Source organism: Pteronotus mesoamericanus, unplaced genomic scaffold (genome assembly GCF_021234165.1).
Source record: "Pteronotus mesoamericanus isolate MK-2021 breed Mesoamerican mustached bat unplaced genomic scaffold, CSHL_Meso_final contig_291, whole genome shotgun sequence".
NCBI lineage: Eukaryota > Metazoa > Chordata > Mammalia > Chiroptera > Mormoopidae > Pteronotus > Pteronotus mesoamericanus.
Genome location: NW_026555124.1, coordinates 5,273,553 through 5,288,213, shown reverse-complemented (window position 1 = coordinate 5,288,213; position 14,661 = coordinate 5,273,553). Strand labels below are relative to the sequence as shown.

The following is a 14,661-nucleotide window of genomic DNA, read 5'->3' as shown; positions in this document are numbered from 1 at the left end:
TCTAATAAAATTATAGAGGATGCAACCTCTGCTAGGGAGATAACAAATTTACCATCCCTCCAGAGGAAAGAGGAATACGTTAATTAGTAAACGGTAACAACTCTGGAAAGGGTAGGACAGTGATAAGGACAAGAAAGGGGCAATGGCAAAAGGCTTGCTGCCACAAGGCAGAGTTTCTCCACAGCTGAGCGGCGGCTCTGCCAGCCTGCCATCGATCCTGACTGCTATCACCACACAGCTGTCCTTTCCAACCTTGAAGTCCCATCATGATGTTTACAGTGGATGATTTTGAGCAATTGACCCTGAACTAGCTGTTGCCAAGATATCCCTGCTTCCTACTCCCAGCAGGAATAGTAAATCTGCCTGTGTGCTGTCTTCCTCCATTTTAAGGCACATAACAATGAAATCAGAGTAGGAAGTAAAGAGAGTTGTCTCATGTAAAAATGGTCTTGAGCCTTAAAAACCACTTTTTCATAAATAAATGAATTATTTCATTTGATCCTTTTAAATCCATATTAGGTTGAGGTTTATAGTTAGGGTGTTCATATACCCCTAGTTAACCCTTCTGTTGTCTCAGCATCCCGTCTGGTTTAGCATTGCCCTGGATTTTTTTAATGGCCTTAATTTTGTTTTAAAGAAGTTAGGTTCACAGCAAAAATGAATGATATTTACAGAGATTTTTCATATACCTCCTACTCTATATACACATAGCCTCCCTGACTGTCAACATTTAGCACCAAAGTGGTACATTTGTTTCAATGAGTGAACCTACACTGATATGTCATTATTACCCAGTGCCTACATAGTTCACAGTAGGGTATTATATTGTATGGGTTTTGACACATGTATAATAACATGTATCCAATATTATTTACTCTCGGTGTTAAATATTTTATGCTTCTTGACACCTATGATAACATGTATCTAGCATTATTCCTATAGAATAGTTTCTTGGACCTAAAAATCTTCTGTGCTTTGCCTGTTCATCCCTCTGTTTTAGACTATTTTATTTTTTAATAAACTGTTATTAGAATTTTATGTTAAAATATGTTTAAATCTTTTTTAAAATCCTCACCCAAAGACATGCTTATTGACTTTTAGAGGGCAGGGGGAGGGAGCGAGAGGGAGAGAAACATCAACGTGAGAGAGGAATATCAATCGGTTGCCTCTCGCACATGCCATGACTGGGGACTAAACATGCAACCTGGGTATGTGTCCTGACCAGGAATCAAACCTATTTTTGAGAGAATTAGTTTACAGATTGATTTTTCAACATCATAAAATTACTTTCTTGTTTAAAAAAAATTTCAAAAAATTATGTAAATTTAATTTTTTTAGAATCTCCTTTACTTTCAGTGGGTCCCAGTTTTGAAGATTAATTACATGGCCTCCATAATTATAGTCTACATTTTAAGGGGAGAAAACCAAGAAACTCCTCTCTCTGTATGTGGCCAGTCAGGCGCGGAGCAGGATTAAAGCCCAGGTGCTCTGACTTCTGGTATTTTCTACACCAAAAACACACAAAGCTCACTGGCAAGGCAATTCAGATCTCAAAGTTGATCACATCCTTACCTTTGTTTAAAGTAGTTTTGAAAGTAGGATTGCTCCTACATTTCTAATTCAGACATGAGAAAATTCACTATGTAAATAAATAACAAACCTACTAAGGAACAGAACAGACTGCAAGAAGACTGAGACATCCCAGCTCAGGCAAGGCAAGAAGACCTGCCAAGAGGGTAAAATATTACAGAGGTGGATGTTCGAATTTAAAAGAGGGACTGTGCTTTTAGAGAAGATTCCATAAATTATTTGATGTTTGATGGTATTTTGAGACTGAAATTAGAGTTTCATTTGCATATTTCTGGGACACGGTGCATCTGTTCTCCCACAGAATGAGTCTGGGTTCTGAGTGAATACATATTAAACTTGCCTAATAGGATAATTAACCATTCTGTAGTATCAGCCACACATAATTTTTAATGCAATGTTAACATCCTGAAGATTGAAGTGATTACTAACTTTTCCGTAGCAAGTCAGAAGGAAATAATTTCAAAAAGGGTTAAGTTTTCATAAAGACCGATTACTCCTCTTATATTCGTTTTAAGATGTGGTTTTAAAAATATATCCGGCTGTAAACACAGATAATTATCCCAAGTCAGACAGGAAAGAGTGATCACTCTTTTGCAAAATAGATTATAAGGGGTGGGGAAAATGACCAGCAGACCAGCTCATGTAAGGAAATGGTAAGTAACACAGAATGGTGTGTGGAGTTCATCCTCCACTCCCAGGAATTTTTAAGATGCGTTGCATTAGATGCCATCCTAGTGAAAGGATATTTACTTTAGGTGTTTCATTTGTAAGTGATGTGAAGGTACACTTTTATTTGACTTCTGTATTTGACTTGTCAGGCCTCTCTATCCGGAGCGTGTGCTGGAAAGCAGACCGCCTTCTAGCAGGGACCCAGGACAGCGAGATATTTGAAGTGATTGTGCGAGAACGAGACAAGCCCATGCTGATCCTGCAAGGCCACTGTGAGGGGGAGCTCTGGGCTCTAGCCCTGCACCCCAAGAAGCCGCTGGCTGTGACAGGCAGCGACGACCGCTCTGTCAGGTGAGGCCCCAGCTATGGCCATTGTTACCTCACTGACTCCTTTAGGATAGCAGGTTGATTTGGGCTAAATTTGCTTGTTACTTAAGAGAAGGATAAAACGCAGGGCAGAACCACACAATATCCACTTGGAATATGGAGACACTTAGCTCTACAGCAGTTGACCTCTTGGCATTTTGTTATCTTTCTTTGGCTCCATTTTAAGTCTTGGAAATGTTCTTAGAAGTGAAAACACTGTTGGTGAGATCGGCTTCCAGTTCTGAGCACTACGCACACTCCTCTGTGTCAATAGCCCATTTCCCCTCTTACTCGGGCCCTGAGCATGGGATGCACAGCCGTTTCACAGCTGAGTCCCAGATACTCATTCATCACCATTCTGACTTGCAAAGTTTACAAAACTTACATTCTGATTTGCAAAGTTGTCTTCATCCCATGAGTAAATATTTCTTTATACATTCTCAGATGAAATTTTGAACATTGTCCTCAAATCAAAGTGAGTGCTGGTTCCTGAGAAAATATGCAGTTTTATTAGGGCCTCAAGGGTTCTTGCAATGGATCACATGGTAGTGTTTGAGAGCATGACATTGCCTAAAAGGAGGGATGTGGGCATGCTTCCAAAATTCTTGTGACTGTCAAAGGACGGATCATATGATTTGAAAATGTGAGATGAACACTATTACACTGATCTCAGGATTTTCATATTTATTATTAAGCTTTAAATGTGCTTAACAACAAACAGGCCAGAAAAAGACTGAGTGACAGAGGAAGAGACTGATTAATCGATCCGATGTTTGCTGCCTCTAGATTTTAATAGTTAAAATAGAGCATTGTAAACTAGACTAAAGGTTCCTGATTCCCCCTTGCCCTTATATCTAATCAAAATACAATCGGTATACTTATCGATAAAGTATAATCTCAAAATAAGTCCACTTTTTTGTCTGTACCATGCACCAAGTCTAGTCAATCTAAATGCAGTGAGGATGACTCCAGTTGTCTCCTCGTGTGGCATAAATGCATATTTGGCTTATATTTGTCTGTACTCACTTTCTCCTCTTTCCTTCCTTTTCCCTCCATTATGCTGAGCTTTCCCTAAACAGCCAAAACAACACCAACAAATTATTCAAACACCTGAGAAAATCAAATCATACCCATCCAGATGGACATGATTTCAAGAAAGTCTTTGGCTTTTGGGTTTTGATAACTGTACTGAGTGCCAGACTTGCAAACTTCCCCAAGGAGCCCTGATGGCCAGAATTTGTCTTTTTCTTCTTAACCATTAATGTGGCTAAAATTTTTAATGTAATTGTACACTGAGTATGGGAATTTGAAAGGGTATAAGTCATAATTTCTTGAGAAAGATTAGCTGAGTGATTTTTGTAAGGATAGTACAGTTTACTGAGGAGTGATGGTAAAGGAAAGCTTACATTGCTGAAAATAGTACATGGCTAAAAACAGCATGAGATGATGAATAACGGACAAGGTTTTGAAAGAATAACGTAGGCTTTGGACTGAACAGTGCAAGCCGCCTAAGGGATCAGTAAACTATTCACGGTGCAACTCTGCATTGTAAGGAGCTTGCCCCATCCTTCCTGATGACAGAATGCATTAGAGAAATTCTACCACATGTGACTTATTCTTGACTCTATGGTATAACGCTAGATTGTTGGTCTGCCTAGCAGAGATTGTTGTATGTTAAGAGAAGACTGTTACTAACAAAGTACTCAAAGTACTAACAGGTAGAAATGAGATACCCCAGTTGGAAGACACATGTAAACCCTCATTTGTAGCTTCAAAAATTTAGTTTATGTTTACTCAGTTTGAGGTGCCTACGATAGATATTCCTGGAGCTGCTGAAAACTGTGAGGTGCACTTGACCCTTGACTCCCATTTCTCTAGTAGGAGCTGTGTTTGTCAGCCAGGGGTACTGTGGAGTATCTGCCCCAACCATGAGTGAGCCTATCAGCAGTGGGATGCCCAGGGAGCTTATGAGGAAAGACAGCGTGTGACTGTAGACAGCTGACTTTGGAACTGTCTTGGGCAGGGGTATCATGTACTCTTCTCCATCTCTGCTATTTTCTTTCTAGGGAGACCAGAAGATGGAATGTGTATTTCAATATATATCTGTTTACATAATACACTTACTAGAAGGGTACTCATTTTTTTACAAAAACTAATAATAATAGCATCTCGTAGTGCTTCTTATCCTATAAGAGTTACTAATAACCATTGGTATAAGTAAAGAGCAATTTTTAATCTCCAAAGGGAAAAGTGAGATTTTGTGTAAAGGTAGTGTTTAAAATCACCTTTTTCTATGTATATCAGAATCTTTGGAAATGTCATCTCATTTTATATTTTTTGCTGGGTATTTCTGTTGCGAGGAATGACCCAAAGATAGACTAAACACCGTCCCATGGCGGGAGGAAGGACACCTGTGAAGTTACAGCAGCCTTTCTTGTTGTTATCGCACGTGGTGAGCAGGCCTTCCTGCCTTGGGCTGCCTGATGATGATGAGAGGTGGTTCGGTTTTGTTTCTCACTGTGTTCTTGTGCTCAGGCTGTGGAGCCTGGCTGACCACGCCTTGATCGCCCGCTGCAACATGGAAGAAGCTGTTCGTAGTGTGGCTTTCAGCCCCGATGGATCGCAGCTGGCCCTGGGCATGAAGGATGGCTCTTTCATTGTTCTCCGAGTCAGGCACGTATACTGGCATTGCAAATGGCATTAAAGATGCCCTTTTGTAAAACACGAACAAACAAAATAGAAACAGACTCCTAGATGCAGAGATCAGACTGATATGGCCAGATGGGAGGATGTCAGGGGGCTGAGTGAAAAAGGAAAAGGAATTAAGAAGTAAAAATTGGCAGTTACAAAATAGTTATGGGGATGTAAAGTACAGCATAGGGAATATAGTCAATAATATTGTAATAACTATATGCAGTGCCAGGTGGATACTGGAAATATTGGGTGAATATGATTGTTTAACCACTATGCTGAACACCTGAAACTAACACAAAATAATATTGAATGTAAATTGTAATTGAAGCCTGGGCCAGTGTGGCTCAGTTGGTTGGAGCGTTGCCCTGTACACCAAAAGGTTGTGGATTTGATCCCTGGTAAGGACGTGTACGTAGGTTGCGGGTTCCGTCTTTGGTCAGGGCGTGTATGGGAGGCAACCAATCAACGTTTCTGTCTCACATCAAGTTTCTCTCTCTTTCTCTTTCCTTCCCTCCCCCCCATCTAAAAATCAATAAACATATTTTTAAAATTAAAGAAAATAAACTAATTGAAAAATAAAATTTAAAAAGAAATAAAAAAGTACTCTTGTTAGAATTAAGGTTCTTGTGGTCATAAATGTGTTGCGGGACCTTAGGAAAAACACACTGACTCTTTCAAATAAGACACTTCAGATTCAGCATCCCCTGTCTGCCATGGCAAAATCTAGATGCTCTGAAAACGCAAACCTCTTTGGTGATTTTTTTGCCGGTTCAGCCTGCCCCAGTAGACTGATGTGAGACTGGATATAGTCTATTAATCTCTTAGCAGGAATAATCATGTATCATGTGATTTGCTGCAAAAATATTAATGTGTTTAATACAGGGTGCTGCCTCAGCCCCTACTGGTGATATTACATAATATGTTGTATGTGAACCGTTTAAAAATCTAGTGAATAATGAATTCCCAAACTCATCTGGTCCCAAGGGTTTTAGATAACGGATTCTGTGCTTGTAGAAAACCAAGAAAAGAGGAAGAAAAAATAAAACAGTTTCCAACAGCACCAGAGTTTTAGAAGTAAGCTTCAGTAAAAGATTTGTTCTACCTGCAATTGACAGTAAAATAGAATATTTCATACTTATTAACGTCCTATGCAATTTTTACAAGATAAAAATTGTGATCCACCCTTATAATTCCTCTGAACTCATTAGTTGTTCTTTTGGCTCATCCATTTTGTGATTACAGAAAGGAAATGCAGCCGGAAATTAGATAACAGCAGGTTTTGCACAGAGTAAATTCTATATAGCTTTGAAAAATGCTTTTGGCACGGTTTATTACACTAAATTCTCATTACCAGCCACACACAACTTATTACCAAGTTGATGAACAAGCTTTTCTTTCTTTGCTTAGTGATGAGTGAAAAAGATGGCAGATTACCAGATTTTCTTTTTAATGGATTTTTCCGAGCCAAAAAAATAAATAAACATGCCCTCACACCTATTTTATAACATTGTAGTAAACTGTAGTGCTATTGAGAAATGATAGCAGGTGTGAGAAATTATGTGGAGCAAATATTAGGCATTATTTGTGCATCCAGTTTGTTTTAGAGTTGATGAAGGCATCATTACCAGCTCAGGGGACCAACCAGTCATAATCTCATCTCATAGTAGTAGAAGAACCCTCAGTGAGCTTTCAAACAAGGGCAGAAATTCTTACGAGAAAGGATATATGATATTCTGGTGATTCAATGTATGCATTATTGACCTTTCATAGTGAAAATTAAATGATTCCATAACAACTTGGCATGAAAAAAAGTAATTTTCCTCTTTTGCTTTTTTGGACTTGCTCTTCTTACAGCAATAAGCATTAAGCAGTTTTTTTGTCCTTAAAATATAAAAAGGATGTTTTATTTTTATGTCTACCTTGATATATCTATTTTCCATGACATATTTTAAACCAATTTGCAAACACCAGTTTTTTAACAAAAAAAAATAGAGAAAAATAATATGTAATTGAACATGAAAGCAAATATGCATTTTATTAAAATTTTTTGGTTTTTACTTTGGAAGCCCAAAGTATTACTTTAAATACTATTCATTTTTCCTAAATTGGTCATAAACTTTAAATACTGTATTTTGCTGTGTATAATGCTCACCCACATTTTTTGGCCCAAACTTTCAGGAAAAAAAATCTTTCATTTTAATTTTTTAATTCAATTTTTTAATTTAGAAACAAAATGAATTATCATATTCCGAGGTATTATTTTGCACATGGATATTGTTATTGCTTTCTAGAGTTACACTTTTAACATGTAAGCATAAATAAAAGAATTAAAAACATTTATATAGATATGGAATTAGCACTACTCATGTATAATGCGCATCCTTGTTTTTCCCTCAGAAATTTGGTTAAAAATGTACACATTATACATGGCAAAATATGGTGATATTTTATATTAAAAATTAATTGAATATTTTGTATTCAAAAGTTAATTTTCTAATTCCTGCAGGTATTTTCTCCCTTTCAAAACAATTTTTTCTCTTACACATATACTTTAATACATGAGTTGGGGCTCCTATTTCTAGATTTGCTGCTTATCACTTTGCTTTTTATTCTTATAGAGATATGACAGAAGTGGTTCATATCAAAGATCGAAAAGAAGTCATTCATGAAATGAAATTTTCTCCAGATGGTTCTTATCTCGCAGTGGGATCTAACGATGGCCCTGTAGACATCTATGCGGTTGCCCAGAGGTATAAGAAAATTGGAGAATGCAACAAGTCCCTTAGTTTCATTACGCACATTGACTGGTCTTTGGATAGTAAATACTTGCAAACTAACGATGGCGCAGGAGAGCGACTGTTCTACAAAATGCCGTGTAAGTTGTGCAGGCATCAGGTGCTGTGAAGAGCAAAACTTTGAACCACATGAAGAATGTATGAGAATGTTGTTATGACCTCAGGGCAAGGAATGTTTTCTGAAACAAGACTCTCAAATCACAGACCCTCAAAGACGAGATTAATAAATTAGAATACATTAAAATAAAAAAATTACTCCACTATAAGAGAGACCTTGAATACAATGAAAAGACAATGCATCAACTGGGTATAAATACTTGCAGTTGTTATAATGAACAAAGGATATACACAAAGAATGCATAATGATAAGAAAAAAAATCATAGAAAAACTAAAAATATTAAAGATTTGAGGATCTCATTTTTTTAATTTACTGTGATTTCTTTAGTCTCAAATATGTGTTCTTTATAAATGGAAGCCCACATTATTTGATTATTTGCTGAAATGTACTAATTGGAATTTAAAAAAATTTTTTTTTATTTGTAACCCCTCTGCATATAACTTTTGTAAGACTTATCTAACTTATTAAACACTCATTAGTAACATTTAGTTTATGATACTAAACTGTCATAAATAAAAGATATTTCTGTATTATTATCTTTATGATTTTTTAAATGTAAGAAGAAACTTCAATATTTACCATGAATCTTGACCTCAAATAATTTTATCTTAAATTTTTTGAAATTAATTGAAAAATTAATCTTAACATAAAATAATGTATAACATATAACTTCAATTTTTTTGAATTTTTAAATCATGTTTATTCTATTACAGTTGTCTCAATTTTTCCCTTTTTAGCCCCCTCCACCCATCCCACCCCTACCGCCCGCTCCCACAGTCAATTCCCACTCTGTTGTCCATGTCCATGGGTCATACATGTTCTTTGTCTAGTCCCTTCCCCTTCTTTCCACCATTGTCCTCTTTCCCCATCCCCTCTAGTCACTTTAATCTGCTCCATGTTTCCATGCATGTAGCTTATTTTGTTCGTTACTTTATTTTGTTGAATAGAGTCCACTGATAGGTGAGATCATATGATATTTGTCTTTTACCAACTGGCTTATTTCACTTAGCTTAATATTCTTCAGTTCCATCCATGTTATCTCAAAAGGTAGGAGTTCCATCTCTCTCTCTTTCTTTCTTAAATGCTGATTGATTTATTTTTTTAAATGTCAAAGTTAATTATAAAATATTAAAAAATTTAAAACCATTATAAAGTCTCAGCAATTAAACCAACATGACACCAGCACAGAAATAATCAAGTAGATCAATGAAATATAATGAGCATTCTAGAGACAAATGTACATATCTGTCTAACATTGGAATATATGATTAAGTTGACATTTCAAGTCAATGGGAAAAATAAGACTTATTCAACAAATAAGGTGCATGGACCACTATTACTTGAAATAAAACAAATATAGAGCCTTATTTTACCCATTATACAAGAAATATTCAGGTGAGTTAAAAATCAATATGTAGAATCTAAGGAGTTTTAGGAGAAAATACAAACTAATATTTTTCTTACCCAGAAGTAAAATATTCACACCCAGAATCTATAAAGTAAAATATTGACAATATGACTATATTAAACATTTAAGGCTGTAGAGTAATATACATATAAAAAAGTTAAATGACAAGTAATAGAATAGGAAAGTATTTGCAATGCATCTGAAAAAGGGTTAATGGTTTGTCTGGGTTTTTTCAGGGAAAAAAATTCCATAAACATTTAATCAAAAAATGGATAAAGAATACCAAAAGTCACTTAAAGCTTTTTAAAAATAATAGAAATAGGCAAGAAATATACAAAAACAGGTTTAGTTTCAACAAATAATAAAGGAACAATTAAAATAACACATTGTCACAGTCAGATTAATATATGTTAAAAAATATTGGTAATATCAAGTATTTGTGACAGTGAAAGGAACTGGGTATTCATAGACTCTTTTTTCCTCATCTTCTTAAAGCAGTCCCTTTAGCATATTTTGCAATGCTGGTTTGGTGGAAGTGTATTCTTTCAGCCTTCTTTTGTCTGGGAAACTCCTTATTTCGCTTTCCATTTTAATTGAGAGCTTTACTAGGTGGAGCAGTCTTGGTTGCAGGCCTTTGCTTTTCATGACTTGGGATATCTCTCGCCATTCCCTTCTGTCTTGTAGTGTTTCTGTTGAGAAGTCAGCTGTTAGCCGTACTGGGGCTCCCTTGTATGTTACTACCTCTTTCTCCCTTGCTGCCTTTAGGATTCTCTTTTTGTCTTTGATATTTGCTATTTTACTGATGATGTATCTTGGAGTGGGCCTCATTGGGTTCCTCTTGAATGGAACCTTTTGTGCTTCCTGGACTTGTATGAATTTTTCTCTCCTCCAATTAGGGAAGTTTTCTATCATTACTTTTTCAAACAGGTTCTCTATCTCTTCCTCCTCCTCTTCTCCTTCTGGTATCCCTATTATATGGATATTATTATGTTTCAGGTTGTCCTGCATTTCCCTAAATGCCTCTTCATTCTTTTTGAGTCTTTTTTCATTTTTTTGCTCTTTCTGAGAGCTTTATTCTCCCTTGTCCTCAAACTCGCTGATTTTTTCCTCTGCTTCATCTAGCCTACTTTTGATTCCTTCTACTGTGTTCTTCAATTCAGAAATTGTCTTCATTTCCTCTTGTCTCTTATTGATAGTTTCTATGTCCTTTTTCATGGTGATATAGTTTGCAGTAAGTTTCTCATAGTTTCCCTGTAGTTTTTGGTAATTCTCTCTGAGCTCACTGAGCTCATTGAGCTTCCTTAGAACCATTGTTTGGAACTAATATCTGATAGTTTACTCACCTCTTTTTCAATGAGTTCTTTTTCTGGGGATTCCTCCTTTCCCTTCGAGTGGGGTGTATTTCTTTGTCTTCCCATTATTTTTGTGACTCTTCTTTTTTGCTTCTGCTTCTTAAATTTACCTGTCTTGATTTCCTGATATCGTGGTATGAACTTCTATGGTAGGAGACTGCTGTTTTTACTTTCTGGATCTGCCTTCGATGATGTCAGATGTCGTCCCTGTCTGACCTTAGGCAGTCTGTTCGAGACTTCCAAGAATCTACTGTTTGTAGCTGTCTCCTTCAGCTGTTAATCTAGTCACTCTGCGCTCAGCAGGCTGCCTTAGACAGCTCAGGGCAGGGTCGAGTCCCTCCTGGGGGTGGGGTTATTGGGTCCTCTCATGCTGCTGCCCTATGGGGGAGGAGTCAGCACTGGGATCCCGTAGGCTACTCTCTCCGTTCTCTCCCCAAAGCCTCCAACTCCAGCTCTCCTCAAGTGTCTCCAGACCTCTCTTTGCCCCCTTTAGCCAGGGATCTACTTGCTGTGGCTTCCACTCTACACTCAGCAGGCAGCTTAGACAGCACCGGAAGGGGTGGAATCCTGCCTGGGGCGGAGCTGTTGGGTCCACTGATGCTGCTGCCACTCAGGGGGAGCGGTCTCTGCCTGAACAAGATGGCTGCTGCTGCATGGGGGATGAGTCAGCACCAAGATCCTGCCAGCTACTCTCTCTGTTCTCTCCCCAAAGCCTCCTTCCCCAGTCTCTCCTCAGGTGTCTCTAGCACACTCTGCCACTGCCTTTGCCAGAACCCAGGGTAAGTGGCTACAAATAAAAATGTATGCCTTGGCCCTTTAAATGGTTCTTGCATCTCCAGCTGCCTGTCTCTGGCAGAGAGCACCCCTGCTGCTTCTTGCAGCTGGCTGTTTTCTGTGTACTTTTTCGACTCTGGTGCTGGAGGCTGGAGATCCCTGCTTATGGTTTAGACCCCGGTCTTCTCAGGGGGATCCAACTGACTCTTTCAATATCCTGCTGGTGCTGCCACCCGTGGGTGCCCCGCCCACCTTCTCGAGTCTCTACCACACTCCTTACCAGTTAGATTGTGCTAAAGCCGATTCTTCTGTCTCTGAGGTTACAAGACTCCTCTCTCACTATTGTTCAGTTGTTTGTTCTGGGTGATTTCTACCCAGTTTAGCTGTAATTCCAGGTTGGTCCTGGGAGGAGATCAGTGTGACTTCTACTCACTCCTCTGCCATCTTGATTCTCTGAATCTATAACTTCAATTTTTTAAAGTCTCTGCCCTATTAGATTTGTTAATGCACTATTACTAGGTACATATTTCTTCGTGTCTACTTTTTTTGCTCAATATTATTTAATATATATTTCCCATATGTAAAAAATATGGAATACATGTTTGCCATTTACAATAACAAAATAATATCCTACCTAGTAATCATATTAACATTTGCTTTCTCATTCTCCTGTTATTAAACATTTGGGCTTATTTCTACTTTGTTTGCTGCTCCAAAAATCTTTGTACATATCAGATTTGTTGTTCTAAATTCCTTGCACTGTGTTCTCCAAAGCAGGAACATTGGATCAAAGACTATGATCCAACTATAAACCCTCTGATTCTATGTTCTTATTTATAATGAGTTTTATGTAACACTGGTAGAGTTCAGGACACCTAGGTACCAATTTGATAATGCACCAGTAATATACAAGGGCACCACTCTTACGGATTCTTTATTTGAAAATAATTTGTTTATTTTGAGGGGGAAAGTATGAGGTATTACACTTGTCTTAAAATTGTGTGGCTAAACATTTCCCCAAGCATCCCTTTTTCTGTATGATTCCTCCCTTGTATGTTCCTGGAGGCACCCGTCACCAGCTGCTGGTGAAGACTGGGTGTCCTGGGTGTTAAAGAGGATCCCTAACATAGGTGTCAGTGCTATTTTCCCCAATGAATTACATTTTTTAAATCAAAATTTGGTGAATTTGCATCGGCTAGTACTGTTAAATAATGAAATATATTCATTTTTTTCACCAATTTATTAAGCCTGAATTTTTTTTAAAAAAAATCACTTCTGCAGTTCCTTGAATTATGAAAAGTATAAATTAAAAGTAAATTTTCAAAAATCTGGCAAAATGATGGTGACTAAATAGGATAAAAGTCATTTTATCAATAATATGAAGCATAATATCATATGTATTTAATTAATTAAGCTCAAGTGAATATTCGTAGCTTGAATTATTCCATTTAGTACAATGAAGACTTTTCTTTTTCTCCTCATGTGCAAGATTTGAGCATGTACTTCCCTTAAACCCTGCTGTTTAAAAAAAAAAAAATCAGGTAAAGATGTGAGAATCTCTATTTTCCTTGTTTTACAGAGTTTTTAAAAAACAAAGAGGTTTTAGACCTTTAAAGCAAAAGAAAAACAGAGCAAATTAGAATATACTTTTTATTTAAATGTAACATTATATTACTGCTTATTTATTATTTGCAGCTGGGAAACCTTTAACAAGTAAAGAAGAAATCAAAGGGATCCCCTGGGCCTCCTGGACATGTGTGAAAGGCCCGGAAGTGAGTGGAATTTGGCCAAAATACACTGATATCAATGACATCAACTCAGTGGATGCGAATTACAACAGCTCAGTGCTGGTGTCTGGAGATGATTTTGGACTGGTTAAATTGTTTAAATTTCCTTGTCTCAAAAAAGGTAAGACTCCAAAGAAATGTTTCATTTAGGCTTATCCCAGCATGCATATGCAGTAAAACTAAGGCTTATTTTCTTGGTGTCTATTCCTGCAGGCTATTAATTTTATCTTTGTATTCAATACTCTTAAACAATTTTAAATAGAATGTGATGTTGATGTATACTTCTGACATTCTAAAATACAGGCTTTTGCAAATTTAAGTCAGAATTTGTTAACAGAATTTTTACTCACCATTTTGTGATTCATAAACCTCATGTTTCACATTTTAAACAAATCCTATTTTATTTACATTGATGTAAATACTCACAATTTATATATTACATCAAAATATTGTAATTAAAGTTTTTATGCTTCCTAGCTAATTGTGATTCTACTTGGAAAAGCAAAGCCAGTCGTCTTTAGCCATATTTAAAATAAAATCGGAAAGAGGTTGCTCCTTCAGATAATACAGGTGATGGGCCCCTCGTCATAGCACTGATTTTGCAAACCAGATTTACATAAGGGGTGACATTTTTGAGATAGAAGTTTGATTCAAAACAACTACCTCTGCCTTCACATTTTGTTGTTTTGTTTCTTTTATTGTTTCATTTTGTTACATCAATTTTTGTGGCACTTTCAGGCTTTGCAAAATGTGACTGAATTAACCATGTACGACCTCATCTTCTTCCTTTGCAAGTTCGGGCAAAGCCCATAGGCTTTTCAAAGACTCCCTGACTTCGCCTTAATCTTTGGAAAGTAATCAGTAGGGATGTGCTGCTGCCTGGAAACTCTTTCACTTGAGTGATTTTTAGATTAAGCAAGGAAAAAGGGATTGAAAATGTAATCAGAAAGTCATTTTGAGCTAACCGACAGTTTTGAAGCAATGACAATTACAGTACAAAATTGAACAAAAAATAGAGAGCAAAACCACCATCACTTACACCTGACAAAATGGCCATTAGTTTTAAAATACTTGCACAAAATTATCTCACCATGCCGAATTCAAACA

At 37.0% G+C, this 14,661-nt stretch overlaps 1 protein-coding gene across 3 annotated transcripts in view; it reads left to right on the top strand.

The window, feature by feature from the left end:
• The window catches only part of EML6 (EMAP like 6), a 226,664-nt gene that overhangs the window by 120,190 nt on the left and 91,813 nt on the right, over nt 1–14,661 (top strand). For all 3 annotated transcript variants that reach the window (XM_054575437.1, XM_054575438.1, XM_054575439.1), the window contains exons 7-10: nt 2,409–2,610; nt 5,161–5,298; nt 7,938–8,194; nt 13,463–13,675. In XM_054575437.1, coding sequence (XP_054431412.1) covers nt 2,409–2,610; nt 5,161–5,298; nt 7,938–8,194; nt 13,463–13,675 — 810 coding nt within the window. The remainder of the gene's footprint in view (nt 1–2,408; nt 2,611–5,160; nt 5,299–7,937; nt 8,195–13,462; nt 13,676–14,661) is intronic.